The 22,236-nt window shown below is 41.2% G+C and overlaps 1 protein-coding gene across 16 annotated transcripts in view; it reads left to right on the top strand.

Moving 5' to 3' along the window:
- ZNF532 (zinc finger protein 532) overlaps window positions 1-22,236 on the top strand; it is a 125,170-nt gene that overhangs the window by 86,149 nt on the left and 16,785 nt on the right. For 13 of the 16 annotated variants that reach the window (XM_055297531.2, XM_063639266.1, XM_055297535.2 and 10 more), the window contains 2 exons: window positions 576-738; window positions 5,992-6,273. The exons of 1 other annotated variant lie outside the window; for it this stretch is intronic. In XM_055297531.2, the coding sequence (XP_055153506.1) occupies window positions 576-738; window positions 5,992-6,273 (445 nt within the window). The remainder of the gene's footprint in view (window positions 1-575; window positions 739-5,991; window positions 6,274-22,236) is intronic. 2 more of the 16 variants (XM_055297603.2, XM_063639289.1) reach the window with 1 other exon arrangement.

Raw genomic sequence — 22,236 nt, 5'->3', positions numbered from 1 at the left:
TAACAGTGGTATCGATTTTATTTTGTTTCTTGATTTTATTGTATATTTGTTTACTGGCGTAGGGCTTCCTGTGTTAAGAACAGGTATAGAAATACTGACATTCAAATATAAAATTGCTACTGACTCTAAATGAAAACTTTGGAGTTGAGTAGGCCTATTTAGTTTATTAATCAGATTAACATTCTTTTCCAAGTCAGGGTATCATCATTGCCTTGTCTGATCTTAAAAAAAAATCTTTTTTAAAAAAAGGATGCTTTTGCTCTGTGTTAAAGTAACATGAAGACTTTGTACAAACATGTGCCAGTTATAGATTTGTGAATAGTAAAATGGTCATAATTTAGATTTCTATGTAAATGTAGCCGAATGCATCTTTACTCAAAATGTTAAGGTTGATCTATGATTGAGTGATGCCAGTTGTCTTCAAAAGTTTGTTTCAAAGCTAATCGTTGTTCTATTTATTGTGTTTGTGTGTTCTCAATGTGCCTCTGCCTCCCAAGTTCTTCAGCTGTAACGTAGCAGATCCTTTGACTTAAAGAGGCTGACTGACATGATCTCGCTGCACTCTTCTATTTTAGAATAATATATAAGTGTTCCATGTGCGACACTGTGTTCACCCTGCAAACCTTGCTGTATCGCCACTTTGACCAACACATTGAAAACCAGAAGGTGTCTGTTTTCAAGTGTCCAGACTGTTCTCTTTTATATGCACAGAAGCAACTTATGATGGACCATATCAAGGTGTGTGTGCATCTATCCTCTCCTTTAAATGAACTGCAGATCCATTCATTGGTCATAAATCAAGGCTGAGCTGCAGGTGACTCTAAAGCATGCCTCACTGTCGAGGGAAGGGATGGATGCTGGTCGTTGTCAGTGAGGAACTTACATGCTGTCATCATGTGTTCACTTGACTGTGGTGCTTTTCATTCAGGAGTTCTGATCTGCCTACTAAAGATTAGTGAAAAGGAACCAATGTCTGCCCTGATTTTAAAAGAGTAAAAAAAGTCTTTTAAGTTTTTTGTTTTTTGTTTTTTTTTAATATGTGAAAATGATGACTGTGAAGTTTTCCTTTCCTTTCCTTTCCTTTTTTTTTTTTTTTCTTTTTGAGACAGTCTCCCTCTGTCTCCCAGGCTAGAATGCAGTGGCACGATCTCAGCTCACTGCAACCTCTGCCTCCCAGGTTCAAGTGATTCTCCTGCCTCAGCCTCCCGAGTAGCTGGGATTACAGGCGTGCACCACCACACCCGGCTAATTTTTGTATTTTTAGTTTCACCATGTTGGCCAAGCTGATCTTGAACTCCTGACCTCAGGTGATCCGCCTGCCTTGTCCTCCCAAAGTGCTGGGATTACAGGCATGAGCCACTGTGCCTGGCCGAAGTTTTCCTTTTCTTGAGAATTCTGTATTGTGTAAGACTTAGAAACAGACAAGGGCTCTGAGGAATTAGCTAATTCATACAAATATTGGTATATTTAGAAAAATGAAGGTTTTTTCCCTTGAAATTATTTAAGCAGTTAGGTTTGCATTGTAATTAATGCCCTTAAACCTTTTAGTTTCTTTTTTTTTTCTGTAAAGATTGCATTATAAATGGACTGTTAAATATCTAGGATATAGTATGGTACCTGGCACCTGGTGGTGTTTAGTTAATGAAATGAATAAATATCCGGTGTGGACTGTTTTACTCTCCAACCCCCAAAAGGGGCACAGAAATCTATTTATGGCCTTTTAAGCTTACTAAGGCCAATGCTTAGTTCTAGCTGCTTAACTGTCCACTGTAATATGTTAAGCATTTTTTTTTCCTTGTGTGATTAGGAGATAATATCCATTGGCTTTCAGAGATTAAAATGATTTACGTTTTAAACAGAGAAACAAGAGACCCCATATTATCAGGAACTCAATCTCTTTCTTTTAGTTTTGCTCTTTTAAAAATACATTATACAGGCTGGTCACAGTGGCCCACACCTGTAATCCCAGCACTTTGGGAGGCCAAGGTAGGCGGATCACTTGAGACCAACATGGTGAAACCCTGTCTCTACTAAAAATACAAAAATCAGCTGGGCTTGGTGGTGACTGCCTCTAATCCTAGCTACTTGGGAGGCTGAGGCAGGAGAATCACTTGAACTCAGGAGGCAGAGATCGCAGTGAGCTGAGATTGCGCCACTGCACTCCAGCCTGGGTGACAGAGCAAGACTCCGTCTCAGAAACAAACAAACAAACAAAAAATTATACAAAAAAGGTCAGTTTGAAGCTCAAATAAAGTCCCTGAATTATTCTAGTCTCATGTCGGCTAAATGCCTGGATTATGAATCCTTGACATTTCCTGTATTGAACATATGTGAGTTCATATAGAGTAATTGCTTAATGCAAATGAACATCTTGGAGATTCTCTTCTTCCAGGCAAGGTGAAGATAGTGGTGGTTATGGCATTACTTGGGTGAATAAAATGCATGGGAGATGCATTTCATCATTCTCATTTGAAGTACAGTAAAACCCTCTTAAGATACTTTAACTTTTAGCTAAAATTACATAATTATTTTGACAGTAAATATCAATGAAACATCAGGAAGAATTTAAAACTGCTAATAAAAATTTAGGGACGTTAGAATTAGACCAAAATATTTTAACTTACTATATGTGTGCCAACAACAAAGAAAAGAACGGTTGCTTCTTAAGAGGATTTTAAGGTATTTGGTTTCTGGAACTCATCTTTGCATCTGGAAATCGGATCATCAACTTTGTGATTAGGGTCTTCCTTGTGTTAATAGTGGATTTGGAGGAATACAAGGTTCCAAGAAATAGAAACTGAAGAGGAGTGGTAAAATCCTGTGGCCACAAGGAGGAAAGAATTGTTTTTATTCACCTGAACCTATGCAAGACTACATGATACAAAAACAGTGGGAATAATCACTTATGTTCTCATTTCACATAAGTTCTATACATTTAAAAATATTATCCTGCATTTATATGTTTGGGGTTGGGTAAGCATAGTTTTAGGGGCATACTGTTTTGTTTTTTTTTTAATTTTTAAGATAATCTGTTTAGCTCTTGTTATTTATTTACATTGCCTGTGCCTGTGCTATGCAGTTTTTCATGAGGAAGGAAGAGGAAGTGGAACAGGCACAAGTTTTCTCCACATACATATTCACTTAAAGATGGGCTTTTATTTGCCCAGTTTAATCCAATTTGTGTCATTTTCTTCTCCTTCCAAAATATAAACTTACATTGTAGGACCTCCATGTTGACATTTATATTTAAACTTTCAAGCTACCAACATTCAAATTAATTATTGTTGTAGGAGGTAAGGAAAAATCAATTTGAAAAGAAATAAGTTGTTTCTTTATTTAAAAATGACAATATGAATGAATGAATGAGGCTTGCTATGTTGCCCAGGCTGAACCTCTGGTCTCAAGTGGTTTTCCCACCTTGACCTTCCAGATCGCTGAAATTATAGGTGTGAGCCACCATTGCCAGCTGACATTTGCTTTTCAGAGTCTTTTTTTTTTTTTTTCTTTTGAGATAAGGTCTCACTCTGTTGCCCAGGTTGGAGTGCAGTGGCATATCAGGGCTCAAGGCAGCCACCACGTCCTGGGCTTAGGTGATCCTCCAACCTCGGCACCCCAAATAGCTGAGACTACAGGCATGTGCCACCACGCCTGGCCAATTTTTGTATTTTGTATTTTTTGCAGAGACAGGGTTTCACTATGTTGCCCAGGTTGGTCTCGAACTCCTGGGTTCAAGTGATCCTCCTGCGTTGGCCTTCTGAAGTGCTGGGATTTACAGGCCTGAGCCACTGCACTTGGCCTTAATAGTCTTAATTTTACTTAGAGTGTAACTTGTTGCTTCTTTTCCGTAATTTCTGTAGCACTTTAAGGTTATCTTACAGAAGAGTACTTTAATATTTTATCCTTTCTTCAGCTTATCAGTTGGTAAAAATGCATTTGCCTAGAAACTTATGAAAAGTTGCTAGAGGGTTTTAGGTTTTGTTTTCTTTAGGTTTTAAATAGTTAAAAATGGAAAAACTTAGCTTCTCTTTTGAAAAAGAGCAATGAAACACAGAAGCCTTCTGCCCTGTGTGGTGGCCATGAAGCAAGGCATAGCTTTTGGCTATCAAGAAATCATGTCTTGCTCCATATTTTCTCTTTGCAAAGAACATGGTTAGAAAATCACCTCAGCCCCCGCCCTCCGACCCCTCCGCCACCTCCCCCCCTACTTTTTTTTTTTTTTTTTGAGATGGAGTTTTGCTCTGTCACCCAGGCTGGAGTGCAGTGGGGAGATCTCCGCTCACTGCAAGCTCCGCCTTCCGGGTTCACGCCATTCTCCTGCCTCAGTCTCCCAAGTAGCTGGGACTACAGGCATCTGCCACCATGCACGGCTAATTTTTTGTATTTTTAGTAGAGACGGGGTTTCACCGTGTTAGCCAGGTTGGTCTCGATCTCCTGACCTCGTGATCCACCTGCCTCGGCCTCCCAAAGTGCTGGGATTACAGGCGTGAGCCACTGTGCGTGGCCCACCTCAGGACCCTTTTATGGGCCACTTTCATTGTTGCCTGTTTGGGTAGACCTTGTGACTTCAGCCAATGAGAAAATGATAGAACCCCTGTTTCCCTCTGGGGAAAAATGATGTTGAAGAAGGTTAGCTAGTTCTTGGCACTGTTTAGAGAAGCCCTTGCCTTGAGAAAGTGTGATGGAGAGTGTCCTGAAGGAATGGCTTCTTTCTTAAACATCCAAGAAGGAATGTGGAGCTGAGGTCTATCAGCGTGAGTCTCTGTAACCCAGGGGAACTCGGATGTGTGAAAGCCTTTTAGGAAAGATTTTTCATGTTGTCTTTCTGTAGATTCAGGAATGCAAAGATTTTATTTTTTGCTCTCCTCCACCTTCTTTTTTTGTTTTTGTTTTTATTTTTTGAGACAGGGTCTTGCTCTGTTGCCCAGGCTAGAGTGCAGTGGCGTGATTGTATCTCACTGTAACCTTGAACTCCTGGGCTCAAGCAATCCTCTTACCTCAGCCTTCTGAGTAACTGGGACTTCAGGCATGCACCACTATGCCCGACTAATTTATTAATCTTTTTGTAGAGGTGGGGTCTCTCTGTGTTGCCCAGACTGGTCTCAAACTCCAGGCTTCAAGTGATCCTCCTGCCTTGGCCTCACGAAGTGTTGGAATTATAGGCGTGAGCCACTGCATACATCCCACCCCGCTGTTTTTATTCCATGCTTTTAGAATGCAAAACAAAAACCAAAGTGAGCTGGTCTTTAGAATCAAATTGCATTAATTTTACCCTTTTCAAATTTGAAATCCAGTGAGTTTAAGTTGAAGATGGCTGTTGTGGCTATTATGTTAATGATAATAGTTAGCTAAGCAATTTAAAAAGACATGAGTATCTAATGTGTGTAGTTCTCAAGCCTGGCTGCCATCAGTAAGAAAAGATGGGTTGGGATAGGATGTAAGGAGATGAAAATTACTGACAAAACCAGAAAAAACCCAGACTGTTACAAGTATTCCAAGAATGTGAAAGGCATGAAAAGAAAAAGGCTTGCTATTTACTAACATATTGATCTTAGATGTTTGCTCAAGTCAGTTTGTTCTGGTTCAATTCCTAATAATGTATTAGCCTATTTAAACATTTCCAGGCTGATGGGAAAGGAGAGAGTTGTTCTGAAATGGTTTGTTGTAGAGAGACTGCACTCAGGGATGTTACAGGAGGATAAAGTACCAGGATTAATTTGTGTTCAATACAGAGGTCTTTCTTTAAAGAATTTTAAAATGGTACAAATATATAGGCCTTTAAAAAGCATTTGGAAAGAGAAATGCATAACATAGCAGACTTTTATCTCTTGAAATGTATATTTAGCTTAGGTTTTTTTCTTTATATATTAAGAAATATTTCTGAATGAATATAAAATGGTGTTGAAATGTGTACCACGTGTTAAGATAGCATACTTGTGCTTTCTTTTAGTGTTGTGATTTGTGATAGATATTTCTTCTCTTTTTATAATGTAGTCTATGCATGGAACATTGAAAAGTATTGAAGGGCCTCCAAACTTGGGTATAAACTTGCCTTTGAGCATTAAGCCTGCAACTCAAAATTCAGCAAATCAGAACAAAGAGGACACCAAATCCATGAATGGGAAAGAGAAATTGGAAAAAAAATCTCCATCTCCTGTGAAAAAATCAATGGAAACCAAGAAAGTGGCCAGTCCCGGGTGGACGTGTTGGGAGTGTGACCGCCTGTTCATGCAGAGAGATGTGTACATATCCCACGTGAGGAAGGAGCACGGGAAGGTCAGTAAAGAATGAAAGCTGCTCTGGGTGAGTGCAAGAGAGGGCACTGGACTGGCAGGCTTCCAAGATGCGGGCTCTTGGCTTGGCTCTGTCAGTAATCAGTGGTGTGACCTTAAAATTATCACTTGGTGTCTCTCTGCCTCACTTCTTTATCTGTAAAATAGACCTTTCCAAATCCTTCAGTCTTCAGTTTTCCTGGTCATTGCCTTCACATGCACTCCTTCAGACTGGTGTGCATGAATGTGGTAAGTTACCCACCACATTCATATTTATAGCTTAGGAAAGAGAAAAATAGTAAACCAAGGTTAAAGGCATTTGAATTTACCTCTATCCCTGTGCCAGCTAAGGAAGAAAGGAGCAGAGAAAGACAGTGGAAATGTTGAACATTGCCAGTAGCATTTGTATGACTTACATGATTCTTCCTTGAGTTTGGTAGTGGGAAGAGGAACCACATCCTTTAATTTCCAGTAGAAGCTCTGTAACTCAAAATCACTGAAAAATCTGAGTCACATATGTATATCCTTTCTCTTTTAAATAGTAAGTATATGTCTCCAACTGATAAGGAGTTTAAAAAATACTTATTATTAGACCTAATAACATTAGCAAAATTATTTTTCAGTATTATCTAATACTGTATTAAATACAATATTAGGCTGTATTCACATTTCCTGATTGTCTCAAAGTTGGTTTGTTATGGTCAGGATCCAAAAAGTCCATATATTACATTTGGTTATTGTGTAATTCTTTATTTTACGTAGTCCTCCTTCCATTTTATTTTTTAATGTACAGTTGATTTGTTAGAAAAATTGGATTGTTTGTCCTATATATATAGGTTGTCCCTCACTTTACTAGATTTGGGTAATTGATACTTTTCTTTTTTTAACTTGTTGACACTAGGAACCAACATGGAATTTGCTACTTTTTTTTTGAGAAAGAGTCTCACTCTGTCGTCCAGGCTGAAATGCAGTGGCGTGATCTCGGCTCACTGCAACCTCTGCCTCCTGGGTTCAAGCAATTCCTGTGCGTCAGCCTCCCAAGTAGCTGGGATTACAGATGTGCACCACCACGCTCAGCTAATTTTTTAGTATTTTTGGTAAAGATGGGATTTTACCATGTTGGCCAGGCTGGTCTCGAATTCCTGGCCTCAGGCAATCCACCCACTTTGGCCTCCCAAAGTGCTGGATTACAGGTGTGAGCCACTGTGTCCAGCTGGAATTTGCCACTTTTTGACACCGTTTAACTTGTGCCTCTTTATCTCATATTCCTGGAATATTGATTAGATTTGAATTTTTTAGGTAAGCCCTTGTCAGCTGGGCATGGTGGCTCATGCCTATAATCCCAGCACATTGGGAGGCGAGGCAGGAGGATTACTTGAGCCCAGGAGTTCCAGGGTGTAGTGAACCATGATCATGCCACTGCACTCCAGCCTGGGCGATAGAGTGAGACCCTGTCTCAAAACTAAGAAGCAACCAAAGAATATGTCATAGGTGCTGTATTCTTTTTGTATTTCATCATGAGGAACATAATACCAGCTACCAGCTTGTCTCATTTGTAGTCCTAATACTGAGATTGATTAGTGGGTTCAAATACACGATGTTTTTAAAGAAAGTCATCTGACTGCTTTAACTTAAGCCAATAGAACAAAATAGTCATCCGCAGTGAGACTATATAGAGAGTACATAGGAATTGTTTTGTAGTTAGTATACACTACATCTTTGAGAAGTTTGTTCATTAAATGTGCTAAGATTCTGTAATCTCATTTATTTGTACTATTTGTTTGAGCTGCTCATGAAACTGATATGTTTTACTTTGTGATTATCCCAAATGGCCTGTGAACATGGCTGGATCACAATATTCACAAATTGCAAAAACATGTTTTTATTGTATTTGGTCGCACTACAGTGTGTCTTGATATAAAAAGTAGTTACTTACAGAATATATTTGGCTTTAGTGGCACATTGCTTATTTAATCATTTAGTCTCAGGCTTTCCTACTAGCATTGTACAGTGTTCATTGTAAATACTGGGTAGTTTTTAAGGAGCAATACATTAATAATCTATGGTATAAATACACTGCCAGGGTGCTGTCAGAGTCTGATGTGGTGGTTCTAGGGAGTCTTCACTTGGCACCCATACCAGATTGCAGAAGAGTCAAACAGGAGCTGGCCTTCGTCATCATCCGGTAGTCCAGTCCTTTCATTTCGTGAGATTTCTGTAACTATCTTGTAACATTTCAGAACTCTTTTCCTTTTTTAAAAAACTATCTTTATCTTACATATGAGATAATGATTAGATCTAGGATATAAGAGGAGGAGATGGTTTCAAAAAAGGTTGGTGGGATGAAATGTACCACTGATTGAAAGCCTTTGCTCAGGACCTGCAGCAGAGAGCCCACTCTGAATTGGATGTGTGTGCACGCATGTGCCCTTGGTTTTGATGGAGATGTTCATCCGAATGGAAATGTCTGGCTTAGTATGATTTTAGGATTGGCTTTGAAGGAGTTGAGGCCCTGCCTTTGGAATGAGGCACATCAGATTAGATTGTAGTTTCAATCCTGTTTCCTCAGCCTCCTGAGAGAATGAAGGAGATGAGTGGGTGAGGAGAGGGGAGGAGCGTCTTCATAAGCTAGTGAAATGAATGATGTTGAGTGCGAGAGTTCCACCATGCCGAATCACACTGGAGCACCCATTTCCAAACACCCCCCTACAAGCATCTTGTGTCTATCTCCATTCATTTCTCCTTTCCTAGAAAACTTAAGTCACCCAAAATTCAAAGCCCCTGTGCTGTCGTTTCTCCGTCTTCCTTCAGACAACCAGGCAAGCACCTTGCTGTCTATATCTTTCCTTCCTATTTACCCTGGGCTTGCCACCTTATCACTGAACCCAGTTCTCTGGTGACCCCTTTGTTGTTAAGTCTGTTGGACATGTTCCTGTCTTTACCTCCACTCACCCCATAGCAGTATTTCACACAATTAGCAATTCTTTCTAAAAGCATTTTCTACCCTTACTGTGGAATACCACTCTCTCCTGGGTTCTCTCACCATTACCAGAACACCCATCAGGTTTCTGTCCTAGAAACATTAACTTTCTCTTGGGAAAATTCAACCACTCTTACAACTTTGCTTCTCGTGTACAGTATATATACAGATAGCACCCAAATCTGTGTCTCCAGTTAGTTGAAAAGTATTTCTTGAATTAATAGACCAAGAATGAGTTCTGATTTGGAAGACCTCTAACTCCCCTTAGACTTAACCTCCTCTTCTTTAAAATGGGTACGTGTTTAGTGATCTTCCAGTGTCCTGTGTTGTAAGTACCTAGAGAACTATATATGAGGTGATAAGTATTCTCTAATCCTTATGGGTTTAAGATGAGATATCAATATGAAATACGCTACACACATATAAGAGATCAAAAATTGTATTCGGCTAAAGGTCTCGGGAGAGAATACATTTTTACTTCCACCAGCCCAGAAGTTATTGGAAAGATCCAAATTTATTGGATTACCCAATGAAATATTACTATGCATTAGGATAAATATGTCAGTGTTCTGAACCAGTGAACTTTGAATGTATACTTGATTTTAGTATCATAATTATGACTTAAAATACATATATATAGAAATAAAATAACTTGGGGAATAACCTGAACGTATTCTGCCAACCACAGTACAGTTATTACCTTAGTGTTACTGCTTCTAGTATGATTATTATTTTGATAAGATTTGGAGTAAATATTTCAGGTTAGGAGTAAATTTAACTGGCATAAGTTAAAAATTTATGTCGAAACATTATAATTCACTGCTACTTATTTTAGATGGCCATTTTGGTTTCATTAATTGTTTTTGACCTTTCTTCCCCTTCTCAGTTCCCATCCAGAAGAACTTTACTAAAAATAAATATTCTGTATACAGTTCCATTTATTAAGTAAAGATATTCAGTAGCTTTGTTTTTAGGATTCAGAACTGGCCAGGCATAGTGGCTCACGTCTGTAATCCCAGCACTTTGGGAGGCCAATGCAGGTAGATCACTTGAGGTCAGGAGTTCGAGACCAGCCTGGCCAACGTGACGAAACCCCATCTCTACTAAAAGTACAAAAATGAGCTGGGCATGGTGGCAGGCGCCTTGTAATCCCAGCTACTTGGGAGGCTGAGGCACGAGAATTGCTTAAACCCAGGAGGCGGAGGTTGTAGTGAGCCAAGATTGTGCCACTGCATTCCAGCCTAGGCAACAGAGCGAGACAATGTGTCAAAAAAAACCAAAAAAAAAAAACAAAAACCTAATTCTGGCTCTGCTAGTTATTCAGTAGCTTTTCTGTGTCTCTGATGCTCTTTTTAAAAAATGAATTGTCAGTATCCACTTGCAGTGGTTTTTAACTTTTTTCCAGTTATTCTTCGTAATCTGATATCATCAAATACTTTAAAAAAATATTGACAGATATTCAGTACATATTTATTAAAGGCGTAATCATCTTAAAACCTACAATTTGCTGAATTACTGCTTTAGCTATTTAAAAAAGAAAAACAGTTAAAGCAGCAGCATTTTAAGAAGTTCTTGTTACAAATTCTGTATACAGAAAGCAGTAAAAAAACTGATCAATTTCTCTTTTTAAAGTTTTTTCTCAAATGCTTATGTATTGTCTAATTTTTATTGGCTTTCTAAACTTGGTATTATTGTTTTGTTATGGCCGAATTTTAGCTGTCCTTGTAAATGGTAAAGTCTTTGAGGGCGAGTTGTATGTCCATTTTATTATTACAGTCTTCTATGGTTTACAGCATTGTGCCTTGCAGAGTATCTCTGGAGTCACTGATTGAAGCAGTTCTCTTTGGATTGTTACTTGCACATATGGGAAGGGGCTTTGTTAGTCACAGTCACACACAAGTTGCAGTCTAGGTTCAGGTACCTAACTAGCTTTCTAACCACAGAATCCCACCACCTTTGTAGTCTCTATATTCTCAACTATAAAATCAGGAGGACGGGCGTGTCAGTGTCACATTAACCTGATGATCTCATCCCAGCCTTGAGCCTCTCCTCAGATCCATGTACAAATGCACAGAGTTTTACATACAATTTTAGGCAGGTGATGGATCTCTTGCTCTTCTTTTTTGTTGTTCTAGAAGGCCTTTTAGGAACCAAACTAAGATCCTTTGAATGAGATAATATCTGAGGTCATTCTTAGAGATCAAACATTCTGTAATTATGTGAGCCAGTATTAAAATTAAAAAGAAGTTACATGTTATATGTACCTGTTCAAATCTAGAAAATTACGACACAATCTGTGATAATTGTATTCATTCTCTCATTTGTTTTTTTGTTTTGTTTTGTTTTTGTTTTTTGACAAGGTCTCACTCTGTCGCCCAAGCTAAAGTGCAGTAGGGTGATCTTGGCTCACTGCAACCCCCGCTTCCCAAGCTTAAGCAGTCCTCCCGAGTAGCTGGGACTACAGGTGTGCGCCACCACACCCAGCTAATTTTTGTGTTTTTAGTAGAGACAGTGTTTCACTGTGTCACCCAGTTGAACTCCTGGGCTCAAGTGACCTGTCTACCTTGGCCTCCCAAAGTGCTGGGATTATAGGCATGAGCCAGTGCACCCGGCCTCAAGATTCTTCATGATGTAGATAGATGTGGTCCAGTCCTGTGTCTGTAACTTGGGAAGAGCCTGGGAGACTTGGGTGTATATTCTGGCACCACAACTACCAGTGTGACTTTGTGAAAAAATAATTAACAACCACCATCTTCCAGCATCAGCTTCAGTTTGCATAGGTCTAAAATGGAAATATTTACCACCTAAGAGTCTTTTGAAATTAAATAAAATGAGAGCATGTAGCACAGTATGTAATAGATATTTTCTATACTGTATTTCCTCTCTGAACACTATAGATTTTTTTAAAATTAAATTTTGCTAGAAAGAAGCTCACCAAAATGGAAGGTTCTTCATACAGAGACGTTATACATTTACCACTTCTAAGTAGATTTTTCTTTTTTTTTTTCTTTTTTTGAGACAGGGTCTCACTCTGTCAGCCACACTGGAGTGCAGTGTCACGATCTTGGCTCACTGCAACCTCCACCTCCCAGGTTCAAGCGATTCTCCTGCCTCAGCCTCCTAAGTAGCTGGGATTACAGGTGGGTGCCACCACGCCCAGCTAATTTTTGTATCTTTAGTAGAGACAGGGTTTCACCCTGTTGGCCAGGCTGGTCTTGAACTCCTGACCTCAAGTGGGATTACAGGCATGAGTCACTGCGCCCGGCCTGCTTGACTAATTTAAAAAAATTTTTTGGTAGAGATGCCTTCTGATGCCCAGGCTGGTCTTGAACTCCTGAGCTCAAGTAATCCTCTCATCTTGGCCTCCCAAAGTGTTGAGATTACAGATGTGAGCCATTGTACTGGGCCACTTTTCCATCTTTACATGGGGTGAGAGGAGATTGCAAATATATGCATGTCATGGAGAATGAGCTGTGGCCAGATACCCTGCTTGTGTGAAAGGAGAAGGTTGGGCAGATTTGGAAGATTTCAGATAAAGTCTGTCTGACCTTACTGAGCACAGCCATTTCAGAGAACAGATGGTGAAGTAGCTGGTTCCTGCCTGAGCACTGGGGAAAAGAACTAGGCGAAGACTAAGAACATGTCATTGCAGATCAATCTCCTTTTCTTTACAGAGGGACCGGTTGGTAGGTAGAATAACCCTCTAGACAGAAACTGGGTTTCAGCAAAACTGTTGACAGATTCTGTCTGTTTTGATACTGTTCTGTACAGTGTAGTGCAGGAGGGCCTGGGTGAAATATTGCATGGATAGCTGACTTATGGCTCATTGCCTTGTTGGAGAGAAAGCTTCCATCTTGGATCAGATTTTCCTGTCTTTCTATCAATGACTTAATTATAGGAAGAGAAGCTAGGAGGGATTTTGCAAGGCAGATCTTAAATGCAGAGCTTTCCACTTAAAAAAATAAAAGTACACAGATATTATGTGAGGTAGATAAGGCTTAGCTAAGAAGTTCTGTGAAAAAGTATTCTGTCTTTATTTGACTATCTTGCTACAACCCATCCTTCTTTGTGGCTGCTGAGGTAGCATTCATACCAAGGAAAGCTAACACCCTTCCTTTGAGTTGACACCGTAATCTAGCTAGCGGTTCCCAAAATTGGAGTGTGCATCAGAATTAACTGGAAGGCTTGTTCAGCTAGTTGCCTGCCTCCACCCCACAGCTTCTGATTCAGCAGGTCTGGGATGGAACCCGATCATTTGCATTTCTGACAAGCCCTGGCTGATGCTGATGCTGCTCATCTTGGGACCATGCTTTGCGAACTACTGGCTTAGTCTATGTGGCAGTACAATCCCCCAAAGCCCATTGATTTATCCAATAAAAGTTCATTTCTTGCACATACAGAGTTTGCTATGCAGAGTTTGCATTTCTCCGGGGCAGTCATCCCTTCCGCTGGTAACTCAGTGATCAAGGCTGTTTCTTTCAGCCCCGTTGTCTCAACGTAGGTGTCACTGAAAAAAAGACTGGCGAGTCCTGCCTGGTCTTTACACGCTCGTTATTCTGGATGTGATGCACAACACAAGTCATTGGCCAGAATGAATTATGTAAGCAGCCCCAAATATATTCCCCCATGTACCGCAAAGGGGAGGGAATGACAAGTAGTATTTGTCACCTGCAGTAAGGTGGCCACAGTGAATCTAAATGGGGGGAAAGGTTCCATTGCACCGATTTAAGATGGGTGCTGACAACTAGCAGAGGAGGTAAGCAGAATGCTGAGTCTAGAAACAGTGGCAGGAGGAAGAGGGAAGTTGGGGTTAAAGGGAGCTTTGATAGCTGTCTTCAGATAGATGTCCTCTGTGTGAGGACCAGCATGTGATAATTCCAGATCAGCTGGGGCCATGCGTGAGTGAAATGTCTGCCTATCTGTTGCTGGAACTATTCAGGTAGTGGCCAAATGCTCATCTGTAAAATAATGGAATAGAATGGATTCTAGGGTCGACTGGGCACGGTGGGTCACGCCTGTAATCCCAGCACTTTTGGGAGTCCGAGGTGGGTATCTCATTTGAGGTCAGGAGTTTGAGACCAGCCTGGCCAATATGGTGAAACCCCGCCTCTACCAAAAATACAAAAATTAGCTGGGCATGGTGGCGGGCATCTATAGTCCCAGCTACTCGGGAGGCTGAGGCAGGAGACTTTTTTAAATCTGGGAGGTGTAGGTTGTGGTGAGCCGAGATTGCGCCACTGCACTCCAGCCTGGATGACAGAGCGAGACTCTACCTAAAAAAAAAAAAAAAAAAAAAAAAAAAAAATTGATTCTAGGGCCAATGTGACCTTTCTCCTTGGACACTGGAATGAAAGTAAACTACCAGTGGTAATCTATGTTAGTAGCCACTGCTAGTGTGAGGTAGATATTTTAAACCAGTCACAGTCTAAAAGTCATTCCATGGACTAACCAAGTTTCTGTAGAAAGCATTTGGTTTCACAGTTAATCTAATTTGTGGATCGAAACAGAACTTCTAGGAAGAAGTCCTTGTCAGCAGGAAGGCTGCAGGGAGAGCAGTGAGTCTGACTCGGTGGCTGCACACAAGAATCACCCGGAGAGCCTATGGCCCAGCACACTTGTGCTCCCCAGACCAGCTAATTGGCATCACTAGGGATGGGACCTGGCCCTGGCATTCTTTTTTTTTTTTGAGATGGAGTCTTGCTCTGTCGCCCAGGCTGGAGTACAGTGGCGCGATCTCGGCTCACTGCAAGCTCCCACTCTGGATTGAAACGATTCTCCTGCCTCAGCCTCCCGAGTAGCTGGGATTACAGGTGCCCGCCACCACGCCTGGCTAATTTTTTGTATTTTTAGTAGAGACTGGCTTTCACCGTGTTAGCCAGGATGGTCTCGATCTCCTGACCTCGTGATCCGCCCACCTCGGCCTCCCAAAGTGTTGGGATTACAGGTGTGAGCCACCGTACCCAGCCGGCCCTGGCATTCTTAAAGCTTCCAGGTGATTCCAGTGTTGCGGCAGGGCCGGGAACACTCATACCACCTGGGATCTGCTGTGCACCTGCCCTTGCTGCTGATGCTCATTGCTGTGGCCCTCACTGTGTGACTTCTATAGCACCAACACACCTTTGTTGAGTTTATGTTTTGGGGAAGGTTGATCTCAAGTGTATTTGTTTAAAGACTCCACCCAGCGTTCACTCTTGGTTTAAAGACTCCACCCAACGTTCACTCTTGGTGGTGAAGGCAGGGGACATAACTCTCTGGGTGTTGGATTTACAGCATTAGTAAGTCTGTTCAATATAATTTAAAGCCTGATTATAAATGATTTTAGGATGTCTTAATGTTTCTGTTCCTAAAGCCTTTAAAAAAAAGTCCATAGATTTCATCTGCATTTCCCATATAGGGTGCAGGTGATTTGGATACTTGCTATTTTGTAGCCTTTCCCATTCTGAATTTCACTTTCAGTTTCACTCAGTTCACTGTGAAAGACAGCAGTGGCAGTGAAGGAAAGTGGGAGAATGAAAGGATCAGAGTGTGGAGAGATGACCACAGCCACTGAGGCAGGTGTGCTGTTGTTACTTTTGAAAAGAATGGCAAGGCAATCAGCTTGCATTTCCTAGTTTGGGACCACCATGCTTAGAGTCAGATTCACTGTGGAGCTTTGCAGAGACTGTCACTTGCACAGTATTTAAAAGAAAAAAAGTGTGTGTGTGTGTGTGTGTGTGTGTGTGTGTATGTATATGTATATAAATTTTTTAAGCGCCCACCTGGCCGGGTGCAGTGGCTCACACCTGTAATCCTAACACTTTCAGAGGCTGAGGCAGGAGGATCGCTAGAGCCCAGAGCTTGAGGCTGCAGTGAGCCGCAGTCCTGTCACTGCACTCCAGTGTGGGCAACAGAGTGAGATGCTGTCTCAAAAAAAAAAAAAAAAAAGAAATTTAAAAAGTGCTCACCCACACAACCTGGAACCTAGCCATGTGTATGAAATGTGTGGTAGGGCATAATTTTCCCCCTTAATCTCCCTGAAACTTGTTTAGAGAACTTTGTGAAATAAAACGTTACATCTCCATGTTGTTCCTGTCTTCGTGCTGTACTGTGGTGATGGCCATTAGTTAAGGGGATAAAAATACTGAAATACTGTCTAGTTTGCATAGTTCATTGCCAGATGGTTTCATTGTCATTCTTTTACTGTTAGAGTTCATCCTGTTGTCATTAGGCATGCCTTACTACAAAGTCTCTTATTTAATCTAAACGTAGGGAGATAATAGATTTTTATCCTTCTAAAACTCATCTTTTAGCTATGGCGACTTTGACTTCCTGCCAAAATCCTGTTACCCTAGCAACAGGTAAACATTTTTTTAAAAAACCAGTTTCTCCTATGTTTTTTGGCTTAGAACTTATTTGTGATCTCAAGGTTTTAGGAGAAATATCTTTAAATCAGTCGCATGTTCTCTTCTATCTCTGGTTGACTGTTACAGAATGATGGCTTCTCACTTGATTCTGCATTTGTGTCAGATGTGATTGAAAGGCACATTAAGAGTTTGTATATTCGTGCTAGAAATGTATATCACTGCTGACTTTATGAAACTTATTTTTCATTAGTTTTGGCCACTGGAATTGATATTTTGTTAGTGTGTGTGTGTGTGTGTGTGTATGTGTGTATATATGTGTGTATATATACACACACTTTTTTTTTTTTTTTTTTTGACGGAGTCTCGCTCTGTCGCCCAGGCTGGGGTGCAGTGGCGTGATCATAGCTCAATGCAACCTTACATTCTTGGTCACGAGCAATCTGCTGACCTCAGCCTCCTGAGTAGCAGGGACTACAGATGACCACCACCATGCCTGGCTAATTTTTATTGATTTTCATTTTTTTGTAGGGAGTTGGGGGCAGAGGGAGTTGTCTCTCTTTGTTGCCCAGGCTTGTCTCAAACTCCTGGCCTCAAGTCATCCTCCAGCCTCGGCCTCCCAAAGTGCCAGGATTACAGATGTGAGCCATCACACCTGGCCTATAATTTTATTATATTCTAAATATTTTTACTTTATATATTTCTTATATATAATTATATATTTCTATACTATATATCTTATATATAATATATATTTCTTATACTATATAAATCTATAATTTTTTAATACTAATTTTATTTTTATTATAATTTATATTTTATTAGTTTATTTGATATTTTATTAGTATGGTTTACTATATGTAGTTTTCTGAAGTCCTCCACTTGATTTAATAAAAACTTTTTTTAATGTAAGGCTATAAATGTGTTGTAAAAAGGATGTTGAATATTTTTGGTTCAGAGCATATTAAAATACATATTGAACTATTGGTGATTTTGGTAGCTTGTGGCTAAACTGGAAGGTGTGGTGTTAAGGATACTGGGGCTAACACTGAGGGCGGTTCAGAGTATATTAAAATACATATTGAACTATTGGTGATTTTGGTAGCTTGTGGCTAAATTGGAAGGTGTGGTGTTAAGGATACTGGGGCTAACACTGTCTGAGGGCTTACCCTACTTACTATCTTCATTGCAGCAGGCTCCTGAGGGGAGGCAGTTACGAATCCCACTTTTAGGTGAGGAAATGAAGCCTGAGAAAGGTTCAGTAACTTACCCCGGGGTTTTGCAGCCTGCCAGAGGCAGGTTTCCAGCCCAGACTCTGCAGTTTGCACAGAATGAAAGCTGACATTTCAAAAGCTGCTTAATTTTAGTCTCCTTGAATCTTTCAATATAGGTGTGGGACAGTTAGCAGATATGTCTTTCCATCCAGTTTTTACTTCTGCTTTTGATTAGTCATTTTCATTTCATTTAGGTGTTCAATCTTGGTTAAAGTTGGTTATGCCATGGTTAACTGGACATGTATGTGTAGTTTTGGAAGACTGAGTGTCGTGGTTTTACATTCCTTAGCTGAGGCCTGATGCTTTACTGGAATTACTTGCAGTTGCTGTTAACAGCACCGTGGTGTTGTTAATTAATTGGGCAAATCTTCCTACAGAATTATGAAATGTTTTAGAGTGGCTTGAATTTAGCAGTTGCCTAGGAGGTATCTGGGGGCTGCATGGATTGTAGCAGGGCCTGAGCCTTATGGGGGACAGAGCCTCTTCCTGCAGAGTCTCGGAAATCTGGAGAAATGCTCAAGAGAGAGGCCCCTTCTTGACTCCAGGAGATATCTTAAAGCAGAGGCTCTCGAGGGAGAGAGCACAATTAGAATCAGGGTTTTTTTGAGTCTGGTTGTGGGGGTTTGGGATGTGGAGAAGTGGGTAGGACCTGGGTAGGAGTGAAGTCTATTTTTAAATTTCTCTAGATAATTGTGTTACCTTCACACTTACATACATTCCCTCCTACTCTCCTACCCTCTCTCTTCTCCTTGAGAAGTTCTGCTGTAAAGGGATTAAGCTGAGAGATAAGCTATTTAGGGGATTTTGCTCTTAATGCTGGAGAGTTTATAAAAGCTGCCTAACAGGAAGATGAGATTGGAGAATAATTTCAGTTTAGGAGTTATATATTTTTAAGAATAGCTAGAAAAACCATGAGTTTTTACTTTGGGAATTATCTTTCATTTAAAATGTTTATCTTAAAATTACTTGCCTTGGTGTTTATAATTTTCTAAATTGTATTTTATAACTATTATATGTTTTAGCAAACCTGTTTATTTTTGGATCATGAACAAGAATCTGGAAAGCCCCAAGCTTGCCCCAGTACCAGGCAATTTTCACTGAACTGAAACAAAGTGAAAGATACAAAGAAGGAACCATAAGGTTTGCCCTCTAAATTGAAAGAAAATGAAATGACAAGCGACCAGATTCCATTTCTAAAATTTACTGATTATTTTTCCATTAGGGACGGAAAAATAAATCCTTTCAAGAAAGACTAACACGTTATTTTGAAAATGTGACACAAATAAGACTGTAAAATATTAGTCCACATCTTATGTATAGCCAGAAAAGGCGTTTTTGTTGTTGTTGTTGTTGTTGTTTGTTTGTTTGTTTGTTTTTTCAGGTTCTTAGGAAGATATGCTCTTTACTGTGACATGTTGGTGCTTGGTCAGATGTCTGTCTGTTGGAGGCATTTTTCTGTAAACTCACCCGAGGTTGCTATAAACAAGTTTGAAGGGCTATAAATGTGTATTTATGTATGTCCTGTTATGTGGTCTGAGGAAAAAGCTGTGGCTTTATTAACTCTTGTTATTGTTACAGTGTGCATGTTTTCTCATGACACTGCATGAGAGTATATTAATGTACATCCCACTGGATATTAAGTATAAAAACCCCACATCGAAGGATGTGCAATGAAATTATTAAAGTAATAGTAAGGCAAAGGTGTTGAGTCCAGTAACCAGGTCAGTGGGCTTCTTTCTGAAAGTCTGCTATGATTTAGGGGCTGGTAGGCCTAGAGTTGGAATAGCTGGTGGTCCCAGTGGAGGGTCCCCAACAGAACCAATCCCCCTATCATTAGAACCCATTGCCAGATAACAAAGCTTTCTCCGATAGACCCTACACAGCTGCCAGAGCATCTCTTGGAAGTGCGACTGTCATAGGCAGCCCTGGAGCCCTCCATGATCTTACCCTGCCTCCTTTTCCACCTCTCCTCCCCCTGGACCCTTGCCTATTCTTGTTCCAGCAATACAGAGCTGCTTGCAGTTTCCTGACATGTGCCACATTCTTCCTTGACTTTGTTACTTTCTGTTCCTTTTGCCTGGACATACCTTTCCTTGGTGCATTGCCTGCCTGTGAGCTAGTTGTTGCCAGAAGGTCTCTCCGTCCCCACTCTACACCCCCGTGCACCCTTCTGTGCACCTGTGGCCGCCTCCACCATACTTTTTTTTTCTGCCGTTGCTCAACAGATTATAATCTTCTCAAGGGCATGGAGAGCCTGGCAAGTTAGAGTCAGAGCTCAGTAAATACCGTGGAAGGAATTAATCGAAACGCACGGCATTCGGTCTCCCACGGCCTGCTGGGTTGCTGAGGCTGCTTCAGACCTCAGTTTGGCTGAGGACTGGCTGTGGCTACTTACTCTCACCACTTTTTATTACTATAGATTTGCACCTTCTACCTTGCCGCATGGCAGTTGCAAGCCTTTGGCCAGAATTGCCGGCCGAAAGGGAGTGGTTCAGTGCAGGCTCATTAAACGTGTTAGAAAAAATCATTTACAGCACTTGAGCTGTGGATACCAAGCTGTATCTTTGCACATGAAGTACAGCACATATGGTACTCATCTCTGAAAAGTCAGTACCCTACAAGGCATGCGGGCAATAACGGGTTAGAACATGGTGCCTAAGAACACCACAGTGACTAAGATGTTTACAGACACTTCAGACATTTGTAGTTCATTGCCTACCAGGGCTGCCGTTATTTTGGAGGCCAAGGAAGATATTTCCTTCCCTGGCTTTTCCTGTTTATCTCTAAGGGGCCCAGAAGGTAGAGGCTCCCTTGACACTGGGCTGGTACTGTTGCTGAGACAGGAAAAATAGGAGACTTGTTGCCTGTCTCTGTCTGCTTTGGGAGAATATACCAGGACTTCCTGGCCAAAAATATTTCAGATTAAAAACATTCCCATAGCCAGAGACTAAGCTCCCTCACTGTCACAAACAAGCACTTTTCCTTCCAGCTCGGCTTCCAGTGCCCATGGCTGCAGCGAGTCTAGCTCATCGCCCCTCTCTTCCTTTTGGCTTGGAGATTGGGTTCTGCTGTCTCATCATGGTGCTCCCATACCTGGAAGCTTACAGATGGCAAAGACTTGGCTTCTTGCAGACCCAGGCCAGTGCCTCCCTGAACCTTCTCCCTTGTCCTCTCAATCTCAAGTCCCTTCTTGTGACCCAGGGTTCCCTCCCTGTCCCTGGAATCCATGGCAGGTAGAGTGTAGACATAGATCCCTTGGGGTGGTGGGAGTGGGAGGAGTGTCATATCTCTCATGCCTTGAAGAGCCCAGATTTGTGCTGGGCTTAGGTTTCTTCATTGAATCAGTGCTGAAAAGGGTGGTTTGTCTCTGTTGCATTGGTCCAATGTTGTGATTCTACTGCAGTGCCTGGTGAGGCTGTTACGGACTTGGCCTAGAATGTAACTGTCATTTGTAATTTCTTTAGGAAAATGTGTTCCTCAATCCAATTGGCAGACCAGATTTTCAGATTTTAAGAATTTAGGACATGATTCCGTCTGTAAATTGACATTACCTTGAAACCTAAAACAACTAGAAAATAACTTAGCCACAGATGGGGACATCAAAGGAAATAAGAGGCCATTCCTGAGCATGGTTGAATGAATAAGGACTTGTAAGATAGACAGCACCAGAAGGTAACTGGGAGGTAGGAGATAGTTGCTCGCTTTAGTTTCAAGTTGGGAAAACTTCAGACCCAGAGGGATTGCAGGACTTTTTGCAGAGCACTTTAGCCCTCGTGCCTGAGCCTCGGGGTGTGAACTTTTCCGCAGCCACCTCGAGTTGTGAGTGAGAACGCAGTCTTACTGCTTGGCAGGAGGAGAGCTGGGGCCTAGGGTGAGACCAGCACAGAGGAAAGTTCTGTCCAGTCTGCCAAATCCAGCAAGTCCACATTAATGTCCAGTTGGAAGGGTGGTTCAGGGAGGAAGACGGGCTCCACTCTCATACCCTTTCTTCATGTCTCCTCAAAACCAGTCATTGCAACACCACAATCAACACCGACACAGAGCACAGAGGGGCATCTTCATCGCTGCCCGGCAGCTTGGTCTCTCACCTGGGTACACAGCACCTTCCTGGGACACTCTTAAGGGGTCACTTGTGCACTGCCCTTTTTCTGTTACACCTTCAGATATGATGGTTGATTATACCTACCAGTGGGACCTTATTAAAGTGGTCATTCAGGCAGTTGGAAAGTTCCTATATGATGTGGGGCTGGGACTGTGGAGAAAGGGACATGTCATCGCTAGGTTTGTTAGCTTTTTTGACATTTGTGTTTGCTTGTTTACCTTTTAATGTTGTTAACACATTTTTTATTGATCTGATAAAACAGCAATTATCT

Source organism: Symphalangus syndactylus, chromosome 1 (assembly GCF_028878055.3).
Source record: "Symphalangus syndactylus isolate Jambi chromosome 1, NHGRI_mSymSyn1-v2.1_pri, whole genome shotgun sequence".
Classification (NCBI taxonomy): Eukaryota; Metazoa; Chordata; class Mammalia; order Primates; family Hylobatidae; genus Symphalangus; species Symphalangus syndactylus.
This window is presented reverse-complemented; position numbering and strand designations above follow the sequence as displayed.